This window comes from Pleurodeles waltl, chromosome 6 (genome assembly GCF_031143425.1).
Source record: "Pleurodeles waltl isolate 20211129_DDA chromosome 6, aPleWal1.hap1.20221129, whole genome shotgun sequence".
Lineage (NCBI taxonomy): Eukaryota > Metazoa > Chordata > Amphibia > Caudata > Salamandridae > Pleurodeles > Pleurodeles waltl.
Window position 1 is genome coordinate 1,670,714,713 of NC_090445.1, and position 16,230 is coordinate 1,670,730,942.

A 16,230-nucleotide genomic window follows, 5' to 3' on the forward strand; every position below is an offset into this window, starting at 1 on the left:
GGTGCCCCAAGATATTCTAAAGGTCAAGAATTTGTGGTTAGGTTGGGGTATACACCAGGAAGAGTGCTACCAAAGGTAAGTACCCAGTTCTTCTCCCTTATAGGAATCCTATTAAAGTCATAATCATCTGAACCTCCTCCACTCTTGAATGCTTAATTAAGCCTTAGATCACTCATAAACCCAGATATTTCCAGTACTGACGATTAAGTTGTGTTCTGCTGAGTTTGTTTCTCCTTCAAAATCACACCTGGGTAACAAGGAGACTGCTGTGATGCAGTTCTAAAATTTCCTTATTTGCTTTTGGTTTGTCCTGCTAACTAATTAAAATGAAGGCCCCTTAGTAAAATGTTGAATGTTCCTAGAATCATGCAGCTGGTAAAGCAACATTAAATTTTTTGTTGCCAACGTAAAACCACTGTAAGCTGAGGTTCAGGATAAAGTTATAAACGTGCAGAAAATCTATGTGTAGGAAGTTGGCTCTGTATGTGCTATTTCAAAGTAAGGAATAGCATGCACAGAGTCCAAGGGTTCCCCTTAGAGGTAAAATAGTGGTAAAAATAGATAATACTAATGCTCTATTTTGTGGTAGTGTGGTCGAGCAGTAGGCTTATCCAAGGAGTAGTGTTAAGCATTTGTTGTACATACACATAGACAATAAATGAGGTACACACACTCAGAGACAAATCCAGCCAATAGGTTTTTATATAGAAAAATATCTTTTCTTAGTTTATTTTAAGAACCACAGGTTCAAATTCTACATGTAATATCTCATTCGAAAGGTATTGCAGGTAAGTACTTTAGGAACTTCAAATCATCAAAATTGCATGTATACTTTTCAAGTTATTCACAAATAGCTGTTTTAAAAGTGGACACAGTGCAATTTTCACAGTTCCTAGGGGAGGTAAGTATTTGTTAGGTTAACCAGGTAAGTAAGACACTTACAGGGCTTAGTTCTTGGTCCAAGGTAGCCCACCGTTGGGGGTTCAGAGCAACCCCAAAGTCACCACACCAGCAGCTCAGGGCCGGTCAGGTGCAGAGTTCAAAGTGGTGCCCAAAACGCATAGGCTAGAATGGAGAGAAGGGGGTGCCCCGGTTCCGGTCTGCTTGTAGGTAAGTACCCGCGTCTTCGGAGGGCAGACCAGGGGGGTTTTGTAGGGCACCGGGGGGGACACAAGCCCACACAGAAATTTCACCCTCAGCAGCGCGGGGGCGGCCGGGTGCAGTGTAGAAACAAGCGTCGGGTTTGTAATGGAAGTCAATGGGAGATCTCGGGATCTCTTCAGCGCTGCAGGCAGGCAAGGGGGGGGGTTCCTCGGGGAAACCTCCACTTGGTCAAGGGAGAGGGACTCCTGGGGGTCACTCCTCCAGTGAAAGTCCGGTCCTTCAGGTCCTGGGGGCTGCGGGTGCAGGGTCTCTCCCAGGTGTCGGGACTTGGGACTCAAAGAGTCGCGGTCAGGGGAAGCCTCGGGATTCCCTCTGCAGGCGGCGCTGTGGGGGCTCAGGGGGGACAGGTTTTTGTACTCACAGTCTTAGAGTAGTCCTGGGGTCCCTCCTGAGGTGTTGGATCGCCACCAGCCGAGTCGGGGTCGCCGGGTGCAGTGTTGCAAGTCTCACGCTTCTTGCGGGGAGCTTGCAGGGTTCTTTAAAGTTGCTGGAAACAAAGTTGCAGCTTTTCTTGGAGCAGGTCCGCTGTCCTCGGGAGTTTCTTGTCTTTTCGAAGCAGGGGCAGTCCTCAGAGGATGTCGAGGTCGCTGGTCCCTTTGGAAGGCGTCGCTGGAGCAGGATCTTTGGAAGGCAGGAGACAGGCCGGTGAGTTTCTGGAGCCAAGGCAGTTGTCGTCTTCTGGTCTTCCGCTGCAGGGGTTTTCAGCTGGGCAGTCCTTCTTCTTGTAGTTGCAGGAATCTAATTTTCTAGGGTTCAGGGTAGCCCTTAAATACTAAATTTAAGGGCGTGTTTAGGTCTGGGGGGTTAGTAGCCAATGGCTACTAGCCCTGAGGGTGGGTACACCCTCTTTGTGCCCCCTCCCAAGGGGAGGGGGTCACAATCCTAACCCTATTGGGGGAATCCTCCATCTGCAAGATGGAGGATTTCTAAAAGTTAGAGTCACCTCAGCTCAGGACACCTTAGGGGCTGTCCTGACTGGCCAGTGACTCCTCCTTGTTTATCTCATTATTTTCTCCGGCCTTGCCGCCAAAAGTGGGGGCCTGGCCGGAGGGGGCGGGCAACTCCACTAGCCGGAGTGTCCTGCTGGGTTGGCACAAAGGAGGTGAGCCTTTGAGGCTCACCGCCAGGTGTGACAATTCCTGCCTGGGGGAGGTGTTAGCATCTCCACCCAGTGCAGGCTTTGTTACTGGCCTCAGAGTGACAAAGGCACTCTCCCCATGGGGCCAGCAACATGTCTCGGTTTGTGGCAGGCTGCTAGAACTAGTCAGCCTACACAGACAGTCGGTTAAGTTTCAGGGGGCACCTCTAAGGTGCCCTCTGTGGTGTATTTTACAATAAAATGTACACTGCCATCAGTGTGCATTTATTGTGCTGAGAAGTTTGATACCAAACTTCCCAGTTTTCAGTGTAGCCATTATGGTGCTGTGGAGTTCGTGCTTGACAGACTCCCAGACCATATACTCTTATGGCTACCCTGCACTTACAATGTCTAAGGTTTTGTTTAGACACTGTAGGGGTACCATGCTCATGCACTGGTACCCTCACCTATGGTATAGTGCACCCTGCCTTAGGGCTGTAAGGCCTGCTAGAGGGGTGTCTTACCTATACTGCATAGGCAGTGAGAGGCTGGCATGGCACCCTGAGGGGAGTGCCATGTCGACTTACTCGTTTTGTCCTCACTAGCACACACAAGCTGGCAAGCAGTGTGTCTGTGCTGAGTGAGAGGTCTCCAGGGTGGCATAAGACATGCTGCAGCCCTTAGAGACCTTCCTTGGCATCAGGGCCCTTGGTACTAGAAGTACCAGTTACAAGGGACTTATCTGGATGCCAGGGTCTGCCAATTGTGGATACAAAAGTACAGGTTAGGGAAAGAACACTGGTGCTGGGGCCTGGTTAGCAGGCCTCAGCACACTTTCAATTGTAAACATAGCATCAGCAAAGGCAAAAAGTCAGGGGGCAACCATGCCAAGGAGGCATTTCCTTACACAACCCCCCCCCAAACGAAAGAGGATGAGACTAACCTTTCCCAAGAGAGTCTTCATTTTCTAAGTGGAAGAACCTGGAAAGGCCATCTGCATTGGCATGGGCAGTCCCAGGTCTGTGTTCCACTATAAAGTCCATTCCCTGTAGGGAGATGGACCACCTCAACAGTTTAGGATTTTCACCTTTCATTTGCATCAGCCATTTGAGAGGTCTGTGGTCAGTTTGAACTAGGAAGTGAGTCCCAAAGAGGTATGGTCTCAGCTTCTTCAGGGACCAAACCACAGCAAAGGCCTCCCTCTCAATGGCACTCCAACGCTGCTCCCTGGGGGGTAACCTCCTGCTAATGAAAGCAACAGGCTGGTCAAGGCCATCATCATTTGTTTGGGACAAAACTGCCCCTATCCCATGTTCAGAGGCATCAGTCTGCACAATGAACTGCTTAGAATAATCTGGAGCTTTTAGAACTGGTGCTGAGCACATTGCTTGTTTCAGGGTGTCAAAGGCCTGTTGGCATTCCACAGTCCAGTTCACTTTCTTGGGCATTTTCTTGGAGGTGAGTTCAGTGAGGGCTGTCACAATGGATCCATATCCCTTCACAAACCTCCTATAGTACCCAGTCAAGCCAAGGAATGCCCTGACTTGAGTCTGGGTTTTTGGAGCTACCCAGTCCAGAATAGTCTGGATCTTGGGTTGGAGTGGCTGAACTTGGCCTCCACCTACAAGGTGGCCCAAGTAAACCACAGTTCCCTGCCCTATCTGGCATTTGGATGCCTTGATAGAGAGGCCTGCAGATTGCAGAGCCTTCAAAACCTTCCTCAGGTGGACCAGGTGATCCTGCCAGGTGGAGCTAAAGACAGCAATATCATCAAGATAAGCTGTGCTAAAGGACTCCAAGCCAGCAAGGACTTGATTCACCAACCTTTGGAAGGTGGCAGGGGCATTCTTTAAACCAAAGGGCATAACAGTAAACTGATAATGCCCATCAGGTGTGGAGAATGCTGTCTTTTCTTTGGCTCCAGGTGCCATTTTTATTTGCCAGTACCCTGCTGTCAAGTCAAAGGTACTTAGAAATTTGGCAGCACCTAATTTATCAATGAGCTCATCAGCTCTTGGAATTGGATGAGCATCTGTCTTGGTGACAGAATTGAGCCCTCTGTAGTCCACACAAAACCTCATCTCTTTCTTTCCATCTTTGGTGTGAGGTTTGGGGACTAAGACCACTGGGCTAGCCCAGGGGCTGTCAGAGCGCTCAATGACTCCCAATTCCAGCATCTTGTGGACTTCCACCTTGATGCTTTCTTTAACATGGTCAGATTGTCTAAAGATTTTGTTCTTGACAGGCATGCTGTCTCCTGTGTCCACATCATGGGTACACAGGTGTGTCTGACCAGGGGTTAAGGAGAAGAGTTCAGGAAACTGTTGTAGGACTCTCCTACAATCAGCTTGCTGTTGGCCAGAGAGGGTGTCTGAGTAGATCACTCCATCTACTGTACCATCTTTTGGGTCTGATGACAGAAGATCAGGGAGAGGTTCACTCTCTGCCTCCTGATCCTCATCTGTTACCATCAACAGATTGACATCAGCCCTGTCGTGGAAGAGCTTAAGGCGGTTTACATGGATCACCCTTTTGGGGCTCCTGCTTGTGCCCAGGTCCACCAAGTAGGTGACCTGACTCTTCCTCTCTAGTACTGGGTAAGGGCCACTCCATTTGTCCTGGAGTGCCCTGGGAGCCACAGGCTCCAGAACCCAGACTTTCTGCCCTGGTTGGAACTCAACCAGTGCAGCCTTTTGGTCATACCAAAACTTCTGGAGCTGTTGGCTGGCCTCAAGGTTTTTGGTTGCCTTTTCCATGTACTCTGCCATTCTAGAGCGAAGGCCAAGTACATAGTCCACTATGTCCTGTTTAGGCTCATGGAGAGGTCTCTCCCAGCCTTCTTTAACAAGGGCAAGTGGTCCCCTTACAGGATGACCAAACAGAAGTTCAAAGGGTGAGAATCCTACTCCCTTCTGTGGCACCTCTCTGTAAGCGAAAAGCAGACATGGCAAGAGGACATCCCATCTCCTTTTGAGTTTTTCTGGGAGCCCCATGATCATGCCCTTTAATGTCTTGTTGAATCTCTCAACTAAGCCATTAGTTTGTGGATGGTAAGGTGTAGTGAATTTATAAGTCACTCCACACTCATTCCACATGTGCTTTAGGTATGCTGACATGAAGTTGGTACCTCTGTCAGACACCACCTCCTTAGGGAAACCCACTCTGGTAAAGATACCAATGAGGGCCTTGGCTACTGCAGGGGCAGTAGTCGACCTAAGGGGAATAGCTTCAGGATACCTGGTAGCATGATCCACTACTACCAGGATATACATATTTCCTGAGGCTGTGGGAGGTTCTAGTGGACCAACTATGTCCACACCCACTCTTTCAAAGGGCACCCCCACCACTGGAAGTGGAATGAGGGGGGCCTTTGGATGCCCACCTGTCTTACCACTGGCTTGACAGGTGGGGCAGGAGAGGCAAAACTCCTTAACCATGTTGGACATATTGGGCCAGTAGAAGTGGTTGACTAACCTCTCCCACGTCTTGGTTTGTCCCAAATGTCCAGCAAGGGGGATGTCATGGGCCAATGTTAGGATGAACTCTCTGAACAGCTGAGGCACTACCACTCTCCTAGTGGCACCAGGTTTGGGGTCTCTGGCCTCAGTGTACAGGAGTCCATCTTCCCAATAGACCCTATGTGTTCCATTTTTCTTGCCTTTGGACTCTTCAGCAGCTTGCTGCCTAAGGCCTTCAAGAGAGGGACAGGTTTCTTGTCCCTTACACAGCTCCTCCCTTGAGGGTCCCCCTGGGCCTAAGAGCTCAACCTGGTAAGGTTCAAGCTCCAAAGGCTCAGTTCCCTCAGAGGGCAGAACTTCTTCCTGAGAAGAGAGGTTCCCTTTCTTTTGCTGTGTTGCAGTTGGTTTCCCAACTGACTTTCCTGTTCTCTTGGTAGGCTGGGCCATTTTTCCAGACTCCAGCTCTACTTTTTCACCCTGTGCCTTGCATTGTGCTCTTGTTTTCACACACACCAGTTCAGGGATACCCAGCATTGCTGCATGGGTTTTTAGTTCTACCTCAGCCCATGCTGAGGACTCCAGGTCATTTCCAAGCAGACAGTCCACTGGGATATTTGAGGAGACCACCACCTGTTTCAGGCCATTGACCCCTCCCCATTCTAAAGTAACCATTGCCATGGGATGTACTTTTCTCTGATTGTCAGCGTTGGTGACTGTGTAAGTTTTTCCAGTCAGGTATTGGCCAGGGGAAACCAGTTTCTCTGTCACCATGGTGACACTGGCACCTGTATCCCTCAGGCCCTCTATTCTAGTCCCATTAATTAAGAGTTGCTGTCTGTATTTTTGCATGTTAGGCGGCCAGACAGCTAGTGTGGCTAAATCCACCCCACCCTCAGAAACTAGAGTAGCTTCAGTGTGGACCCTGATTTGCTCTGGGCACACTGTTGATCCCACTTGGAGACTAGCCATACCAGTGTTACCTGGATGGGAGTTTGGAGTGGAACCTTTCTTGGGACAGGCCTTGTCTCCAGTTTGGTGTCCATGCTGTTTACAGCTATGACACCAGGCCTTTTTGGGATCAAAGTTTTTACCCTTGTACCCATTGTTTTGTGAAGAGGCTCTGGGCCCACCCTCCTGTGCAGGTTTTTGGGGGCCTGTAGAAGACTCTTTACTGTCTTTAGTTTTGGTTGTCTCATCACCCTTCCCCTGGGGAGTCTTTGTGACCCCTTTCTTTTGGTCACCCCCTGTTGAAGTCTTGGACACCCTTGTCTTGACCCAATGGTCCGCCTTCTTTCCCAATTCTTGGGGAGAAATTGGTCCTAGGTCTACCAGATGCTGATGCAGTTTATCATTGAAACAATTACTTAACAGGTGTTCTTTCACAAATAAATTGTACAGCCCATCATAATTACTTACACCACTGCCTTGAATCCAACCATCTAGTGTTTTCACTGAGTAGTCTACAAAGTCAACCCAGGTCTGGCTCGAGGATTTTTGAGCCCCCCTGAATCTAATCCTATACTCCTCAGTGGAGAATCCAAAGCCCTCAATCAGGGTACCCTTCATGAGGTCATAAGATTCTGCATCTTGTCCAGAGAGTGTGAGGAGTCTATCCCTACACTTTCCTGTGAACATTTCCCAAAGGAGAGCACCCCAGTGAGATCTGTTCACTTTTCTGGTTACACAAGCCCTCTCAAAAGCTGTGAACCATTTGGTGATGTCATCACCATCTTCATATTTAGTTACAATCCCTTTAGGGATTTTCAACATGTCAGGAGAATCTCTGACCCTATTTATGTTGCTGCCACCATTGATGGGTCCTAGGCCCATCTCTTGTCTTTCCCTCTCTATGGCTAGGATCTGCCTTTCCAAAGCCAATCTTTTGGCCATCCTGGCTAACTGGATGTCCTCTTCACTGGAGTTATCCTCAGTGATTTCAGAGTTGTTGGTCCCTCCTGTGAGGGAACCAGCATCTCTGACTATTATTTGTGGAGTCAGGGCTTGAGAAGCCCTGCTCTCCCTAAGTAGGACTGGAGGGGGGGAATTTCCCTCCAAGTCACTATCTTCATCCTCTGAGTTGCCATCCTCAGAGGGGTTGGCCTTTTCAAACTCTGCCAAAAGCTCCTGGAGCTGTACTTTGGTAGGTTTGGGGCCCATTGCTATTTTCTTTAGTTTACAGAGTGACCTTAGCTCTCTCATCTGTAGATGGAGGTAAGGTGTGGTGTCGAGTTCCACCACAGTCACATCTGTGCTAGACATTTTGCTTCTAAAAGTTGGAATACTTTTTAAGAATCTAAAACTGGTTCTAGAATCTAATTCAAACTTTTACAAACTTTTACACTCTAAAAGAAATGCTAAACAGGATCTAACACAAGGCCCTAGCAGGTCTTTTAAGAATTTAGAAAACTTTTCAAATTGCAAAAATCAATTTCTAATGACAATTTTGGAATTTGTCGTGTGATCAGGTATTGGCTGAGTAGTCCAGCAAATGCAAAGTCTTGTACCCCACCGCTGATCCACCAATGTAGGAAGTTGGCTCTGTATGTGCTATTTCAAAGTAAGGAATAGCATGCACAGAGTCCAAGGGTTCCCCTTAGAGGTAAAATAGTGGTAAAAATAGATAATACTAATGCTCTATTTTGTGGTAGTGTGGTCGAGCAGTAGGCTTATCCAAGGAGTAGTGTTAAGCATTTGTTGTACATACACATAGACAATAAATGAGGTACACACACTCAGAGACAAATCCAGCCAATAGGTTTTTATATAGAAAAATATCTTTTCTTAGTTTATTTTAAGAACCACAGGTTCAAATTCTACATGTAATATCTCATTCGAAAGGTATTGCAGGTAAGTACTTTAGGAACTTCAAATCATCAAAATTGCATGTATACTTTTCAAGTTATTCACAAATAGCTGTTTTAAAAGTGGACACTTAGTGCAATTTTCACAGTTCCTAGGGGAGGTAAGTATTTGTTAGGTTAACCAGGTAAGTAAGACACTTACAGGGCTTAGTTCTTGGTCCAAGGTAGCCCACCGTTGGGGGTTCAGAGCAACCCCAAAGTCACCACACCAGCAGCTCAGGGCCGGTCAGGTGCAGAGTTCAAAGTGGTGCCCAAAACGCATAGGCTAGAATGGAGAGAAGGGGGTGCCCCGGTTCCGGTCTGCTTGTAGGTAAGTACCCGCGTCTTCGGAGGGCAGACCAGGGGGGTTTTGTAGGGCACCGGGGGGGACACAAGCCCACACAGAAATTTCACCCTCAGCAGCGCGGGGGCGGCCGGGTGCAGTGTAGAAACAAGCGTCGGGTTTGTAATGGAAGTCAATGGGAGATCTCGGGATCTCTTCAGCGCTGCAGGCAGGCAAGGGGGGGGGTTCCTCGGGGAAACCTCCACTTGGTCAAGGGAGAGGGACTCCTGGGGGTCACTCCTCCAGTGAAAGTCCGGTCCTTCAGGTCCTGGGGGCTGCGGGTGCAGGGTCTCTCCCAGGTGTCGGGACTTGGGACTCAAAGAGTCGCGGTCAGGGGAAGCCTCGGGATTCCCTCTGCAGGCGGCGCTGTGGGGGCTCAGGGGGGACAGGTTTTTGTACTCACAGTCTTAGAGTAGTCCTGGGGTCCCTCCTGAGGTGTTGGATCGCCACCAGCCGAGTCGGGGTCGCCGGGTGCAGTGTTGCAAGTCTCACGCTTCTTGCGGGGAGCTTGCAGGGTTCTTTAAAGTTGCTGGAAACAAAGTTGCAGCTTTTCTTGGAGCAGGTCCGCTGTCCTCGGGAGTTTCTTGTCTTTTCGAAGCAGGGGCAGTCCTCAGAGGATGTCGAGGTCGCTGGTCCCTTTGGAAGGCGTCGCTGGAGCAGGATCTTTGGAAGGCAGGAGACAGGCCGGTGAGTTTCTGGAGCCAAGGCAGTTGTCGTCTTCTGGTCTTCCGCTGCAGGGGTTTTCAGCTGGGCAGTCCTTCTTCTTGTAGTTGCAGGAATCTAATTTTCTAGGGTTCAGGGTAGCCCTTAAATACTAAATTTAAGGGCGTGTTTAGGTCTGGGGGGTTAGTAGCCAATGGCTACTAGCCCTGAGGGTGGGTACACCCTCTTTGTGCCCCCTCCCAAGGGGAGGGGGTCACAATCCTAACCCTATTGGGGGAATCCTCCATCTGCAAGATGGAGGATTTCTAAAAGTTAGAGTCACCTCAGCTCAGGACACCTTAGGGGCTGTCCTGACTGGCCAGTGACTCCTCCTTGTTTTTCTCATTATTTTCTCCGGCCTTGCCGCCAAAAGTGGGGGCCTGGCCGGAGGGGGCGGGCAACTCCACTAGCCGGAGTGTCCTGCTGGGTTGGCACAAAGGAGGTGAGCCTTTGAGGCTCACCGCCAGGTGTGACAATTCCTGCCTGGGGGAGGTGTTAGCATCTCCACCCAGTGCAGGCTTTGTTACTGGCCTCAGAGTGACAAAGGCACTCTCCCCATGGGGCCAGCAACATGTCTCGGTTTGTGGCAGGCTGCTAGAACTAGTCAGCCTACACAGACAGTCGGTTAAGTTTCAGGGGGCCCCTCTAAGGTGCCCTCTGTGGTGTATTTTACAATAAAATGTACACTGCCATCAGTGTGCATTTATTGTGCTGAGAAGTTTGATACCAAACTTCCCAGTTTTCAGTGTAGCCATTATGGTGCTGTGGAGTTCGTGCTTGACAGACTCCCAGACCATATACTCTTATGGCTACCCTGCACTTACAATGTCTAAGGTTTTGTTTAGACACTGTAGGGGTACCATGCTCATGCACTGGTACCCTCACCTATGGTATAGTGCACCCTGCCTTAGGGCTGTAAGGCCTGCTAGAGGGGTGTCTTACCTATACTGCATAGGCAGTGAGAGGCTGGCATGGCACCCTGAGGGGAGTGCCATGTCGACTTACTCGTTTTGTCCTCACTAGCACACACAAGCTGGCAAGCAGTGTGTCTGTGCTGAGTGAGAGGTCTCCAGGGTGGCATAAGACATGCTGCAGCCCTTAGAGACCTTCCTTGGCATCAGGGCCCTTGGTACTAGAAGTACCAGTTACAAGGGACTTATCTGGATGCCAGGGTCTGCCAATTGTGGATACAAAAGTACAGGTTAGGGAAAGAACACTGGTGCTGGGGCCTGGTTAGCAGGCCTCAGCACACTTTCAATTGTAAACATAGCATCAGCAAAGGCAAAAAGTCAGGGGGCAACCATGCCAAGGAGGCATTTCCTTACACTATGTTTCTATAAATGTGGGAGACATCAAACCAAAAAAAGGAGACATCAAACCAAAAGAGTTGTACACACCAGGTAGTGATTATCATTTGCACAGTCAGTTTACTTTTTCATACGTCCATAGTGACTTACGATGGTGGTGATAGGTTTGGTGACCCTGAAATGCTATCCTATTGTACCCAAAAATAAAATGTTAGCATTGTTTAAACAATGTTTGTATTTTATCATGAGTCTGATACAATTTCACTTGACTACATGAAAGCTCAAATTAGGGTTTACGGTTTTCAGGTCTTTTTAGTTGACCTCAAAATATTTAGATAATGACTGTATTTACAAGCAAGTAAATACTCCAGATTTGTATACGCACTTTAACCCCTAAACCACAAGCATTTTTTTAAAATTAATAAATGAAGTGGTCTTATATTATCCACTCTCTCTGTTGTTAGTATATGTATTGTGTCTCCCCTGAAAGGCATCTTGGTGGAGATGTACCTGAACTAGCATTCATAAATATATGTCACTTTAATGGGATCCTCAAAATATAAAATAAAATGGCTAGCATTTGAAGAATTATTTGAACTGGGGGCTACGTGGATAGTGCCCTATGCAGTGTCAGGCTAAAGCATCAAAGTTTCACTTGCTGCACCATATATCTTTAATTGAAACACACCATCTTTAGGGCCCCCTCTGTGCCGAGAACCCTGACAAGACACCTGCATACAACAAACATAGCCTCGGTTAGGCAGAGGGTCACAAGCCCTCACAGCATTCTACCTCTAGAGGCAACTCAACATATATCATCATATTCTTTAGATAGGATGCTTGCAAGGTCCCACACCCTCACACCATCCTAGGGATAACACTCACCCTCCTAGCCATGCCACCACCAATGACTGTAGTCAGATGTAAGCATACACAGAAGATGTTTTAATGCTGGTTCTGTTTCATTTTAGGGCACCTCCTGTCCACAAAAGAACAGCAAATCCAAGATAAGGCCGGGCAGATATCTGCTTTGCAAAAGGAATTTGACAGTACAAAGGCTGATCTGAGTTACTTACATGAACAGCTGATTTCAGAGAGGAAGAAAGAGGAGAAGCGTATTGTGGCTATGAAAGAAAGTTCAAAAGCCCAGAGGACCCACCTAGAAAAATCACTTCAGGTACAGTATGATTTGTTCATGAATATTATGATGTGTATCTGCTCACATTGGTGTTGCGCGAGAAAATACCATAGAATATTATGATATGCCAATAACCCAACCAATACAGCCCTCTCCAGACATTGTCAGACTTTAGCTTCTGACTTTTTGATTTGAATTAGAAATTATGGCTTCAGATTTATTGTTCACATGTGGAAAAACAAACTCTGGCAAAGTAAATAGGCCTCAAATTTAGAAGGGGACTGTCGATCTATTGGCCATGTCAGTGCTTGTTTGCATTGGTGCTCCACGCATATTTTGTTTTTATTTCTGTTTTTTACTCAATGGATCAAACGTAGAGGAAGTTTATTTCTACGTTTGTTTAGACAGTTGGTTCACTTATACTTTACCATTTTTTTAAAGAAATGTGTATGTCATCTTTATATGGATAGTTTTGCATTAGAAAATAAAATTGTGATTTCAAAAATTCCATTCATGTATTTTTACTTAGGAGCTGAAACAAGAAAACAATCGTCTTCGGAATGAGCTGAACTCTGTAGAACAAGCAGCACGTGACCACCATCAACGCGCAAAGCGCCTGATGAAGGATCTTGGTCAGGTTCAAAGGGATTATTTAGAGCTGAAGAAGCAGGTATGTTTGTTAATTAGGTATATAATAATGGGCTACAGGGTTGCCCCGATGAATGTGAGTTTTTAAGGGTGCACTTTGTACTTTTAATTTTAGCCCATCATATTTGTATTGTATCAGTTAAATTTGAATATCCCTTTTAGTCGTTTAGTCCATGTTGTATAGCAATACATATCACAACTACAAAAATAATGTATTTACAAATATATACACAGGTATAACTTCAAAATTGACTCCTATAGTATTTGAAATCTAACTAATACAAATTATTCTATGTTTTATGTTGTTTATCAGAAAGTATTTTAAGCAGTCTCTCATTTCATGCCTACACATTCTGAACTATGGGGTTTCACGCTCAACCTTGTTCTAGAAATCAGAAACAGTCAACCTTGGTAACTTACATTATTATATTTTTAAATAAAACGTTTTCAGTAGTTTTGTAAAAAGTAAGTGTGTACACTGACATTAGCAAATCTGTCTTATTTGGACATCATACTTTAATTGTTTACATTGAATCTTCTAAAGAATGTATAGAAACAATAACGTGTGCATTTAGATCTTAAAATTAAAACCCTGATGGTAGACTGGTGTCTTGTTTACAAAGGACCCATAAGACAGATAGGGTGAAACATCCCATGAAAATTAGATAGCAGTGGGAAGCCAATCTACAAGAGTCCTTGTCTGACAAAAAATGGGAGACAGCATGTGCTCAGGTTCAACTGCTCACCAGTAATGCATGCTTTAATCTGTCTCATGTTCATGCCCTGCACTGTACCTATCACACACCAGCACGACAGGCTATTTAAAAATAGATCCCCAATATGTCCTAGATAAGATGAGCACGGTGCCTTATTTGTGCACATGCTATCGGTGTGTATGCATATATCTAGTGGTAGCGATATTAAAGAGAGTAACCTCTATTGAGATTCCAGTTACATTAAAACATTGTGTGTTGGGAGTGGTCCCCATACCTAAGAGAAGTACAATGTCCCTCAAATTTGCCACCCTGGGGTTGGTACTGGGGAAGCACAGGATTACAATTTGCTGGCTGTCACCACACCCACTGTGTCTGCATGGTTGCGAGATTTCACTGAATGGTCACTGATTAAGGAAAAGCAACTGAAACCTGTAAGAACTGATAAGAAGGCAGCAGAAGACATAACCTGGCCAGTGGAGATGATTAATTCACTCTCAATGCAATAGGCGACACATGAGCCAACTGCGGAAGTGAATACAGATGATTCTAGTAGTACTTTCCTAACACGCACATACTCCTCTGAATGGCTTAACGTCCTGAATGATGGGAAGGGCATAATCCCAATAAAGAATCTATTTAGTAAAGCTTTAGGCAGTACATAAGCTGAAATGTAATGTTGCCAACTTCATGGGGACCGCGGAGGAAAGAATGTATCTGGCTGCCATTGTAGATACCTGTGTAATTAGTGGTTATGACATTGCTGTTGTTTATCACAAGCCAATTGTTTGTTCTAAAGCTTGGATTGAAAACTTAAGATAAAGTTTACCAAAAAACAAAAAATGAAATCCCCATCCAAGAAGTGGGGCTGAAAAGAAGTCCTTAGGGAATCATGTTAAAATTCACATAGGCCTGGCAACACAAGCAGCAGATGCCCACAAGCAAAGTAATTCCTATTTTTAACTTAATACTTCTTATTTATTGACCCTTTTCACATGCACGGCTAGTGCTAAGACTTTTCGCAAACTATGGAAAGTGTAATTTTGATACCCCTTCTCTCATGGGCCTCTGTAGAACACACACAGGCTTATTCTTACATTAATGGTTTTATCATATTCTATTAGGATTTTAATATGTTGCGTTTTGAACTTGCATCTAAAAGATTTTGTATAATTTAGTACACATTTAAAATACACATTAATGGGAATAGTTTCATTTATCTACCTCTAATTCTTTATACCTGGGGCTTGTGTTGAAAATGGTTTCCGTCAACTTTTACCTAAGGCAAGATAAGTCTAAATTGCATGCCGTTTTTCATTATTATACTTTGTCAGTGTACCTACTTGGCCACTAATCGGGCATTTCACATGTCTGATTTATATCTTCTGCACTCCAGCTGTGATGGTATAGGAAATGTTAATTCCCCCCTCCCCCCTCAAGACTACTGTTGGGGATGAAATACCACAGAAATATATTGTTTGATGGCATGTGTGGCTGTAGATACACATGCTCTGCATACTCCTGCCATCTAGTGTTGGGTCCGGATGTGTGAAAGTTGTTTTTCTTCAAAGAAATTTATTGATTCATGCGGTAAAGTGCCTCCTCCTCTCTGCAATATTGTGTATGGGCATCGACTCCATTGTTAGATATTCTCTCTGCCGTTGGGGGATGGGGGTGGGAGGTTGACACACTGCATAATTATCACGCCTATCTCAGACAATTTGGTGTTGGCCACTATGTCACAACATTCACCTATTAGCGGAACACCTTTCTGGGACAAACAATGACTTTGCCGACCTCCTCCGCAGGATGCTGCAACAATCCATAAGTGGGAACTCCGCCCCAAGTCCCTACCATACTTCCACGGGGGGGTTTCCACAGATAGACCTGTTGGCAACTACTGACAACACAAAATGCTCAGACTTCGCCTCCAGGCTCCCACACCCACTATCCAAGGGCAACGCTCTATGGATGAACTGGTCAGGGATATTTACCAATGCTTTTCCACCTCTCCCTCTTCTTCCATTCGTAGTTCGAAGCTCAGGCAAATGTCTCTCACGCTCATTCCAATAGCTCCCACTTGGGCTCGACAACCGTGATTCACCACACTACTCGAGCTTTCTGTGGTTCCTCACAAGAAGCTTCCCCTCAACCTGAATCTTGTCACTCAGAACCATGGAGAAGTCAGACACGCAAATTCAAAGGAACTCAACCTTGCAATTTGGCTCCGGAGGTCATAGAGTTTCTTCCACCAGAATGTGTGGCCATTCTCAAAGAAGCCTGTAAACTCACAACTAGATTGTGTTATGCTAGTAAGTAGAAAAGATTTGGTTTCTACTGCCACAGTAAACAAATTGACCCATTTCATACAACTGTTCAAAATACTGTTTGCTATCTACTTAATTTGGAGACCTCTGGTCTAGCGTAAACTTTGATACGTCTCCATTTGACTGCAGTTGCTGCTTACTTGCAAAACAGACAGCATTTATTATTGTTCAAAGTAGAAGTTAAGACATTCTTTGAAGGACTTAAAAGTAATTCCACTTAGGGTTCCCCCTGCACCTGCATGGAATCTCAACATTATACTCACCAGAATTATGGGTCCCACATTTGAACCGTTGCATACCTACCCTCTCCACTTACCATCTTGGAAGGTTGCTTTTTTATTAGCCATCACTTCACTTAGACGTGTCAGTGAGCTCCAGGCATTAACCTTGAAAGAACCTTTCTTCCTGCTACAGAGACAGGGTAGTCCTTCAAACTAACCCTATATTCCTTCCAAAAGTAGAATCTCCTTTCCACCTAAACCATTCCGTTGAATTAACGTTTTTCTTTCCGC

At 46.1% G+C, this 16,230-nt stretch overlaps 1 protein-coding gene across 3 annotated transcripts in view; it reads left to right on the plus strand.

Moving 5' to 3' along the window:
• CNTRL (centriolin) overlaps window positions 1–16,230 on the plus strand; it is a 579,099-nt gene that overhangs the window by 499,446 nt on the left and 63,423 nt on the right. For all 3 annotated transcript variants that reach the window (XM_069241657.1, XM_069241658.1, XM_069241659.1), the window contains 2 exons: window positions 11,864–12,069; window positions 12,560–12,700. In XM_069241657.1, coding sequence (XP_069097758.1) covers window positions 11,864–12,069; window positions 12,560–12,700 — 347 coding nt within the window. The remainder of the gene's footprint in view (window positions 1–11,863; window positions 12,070–12,559; window positions 12,701–16,230) is intronic.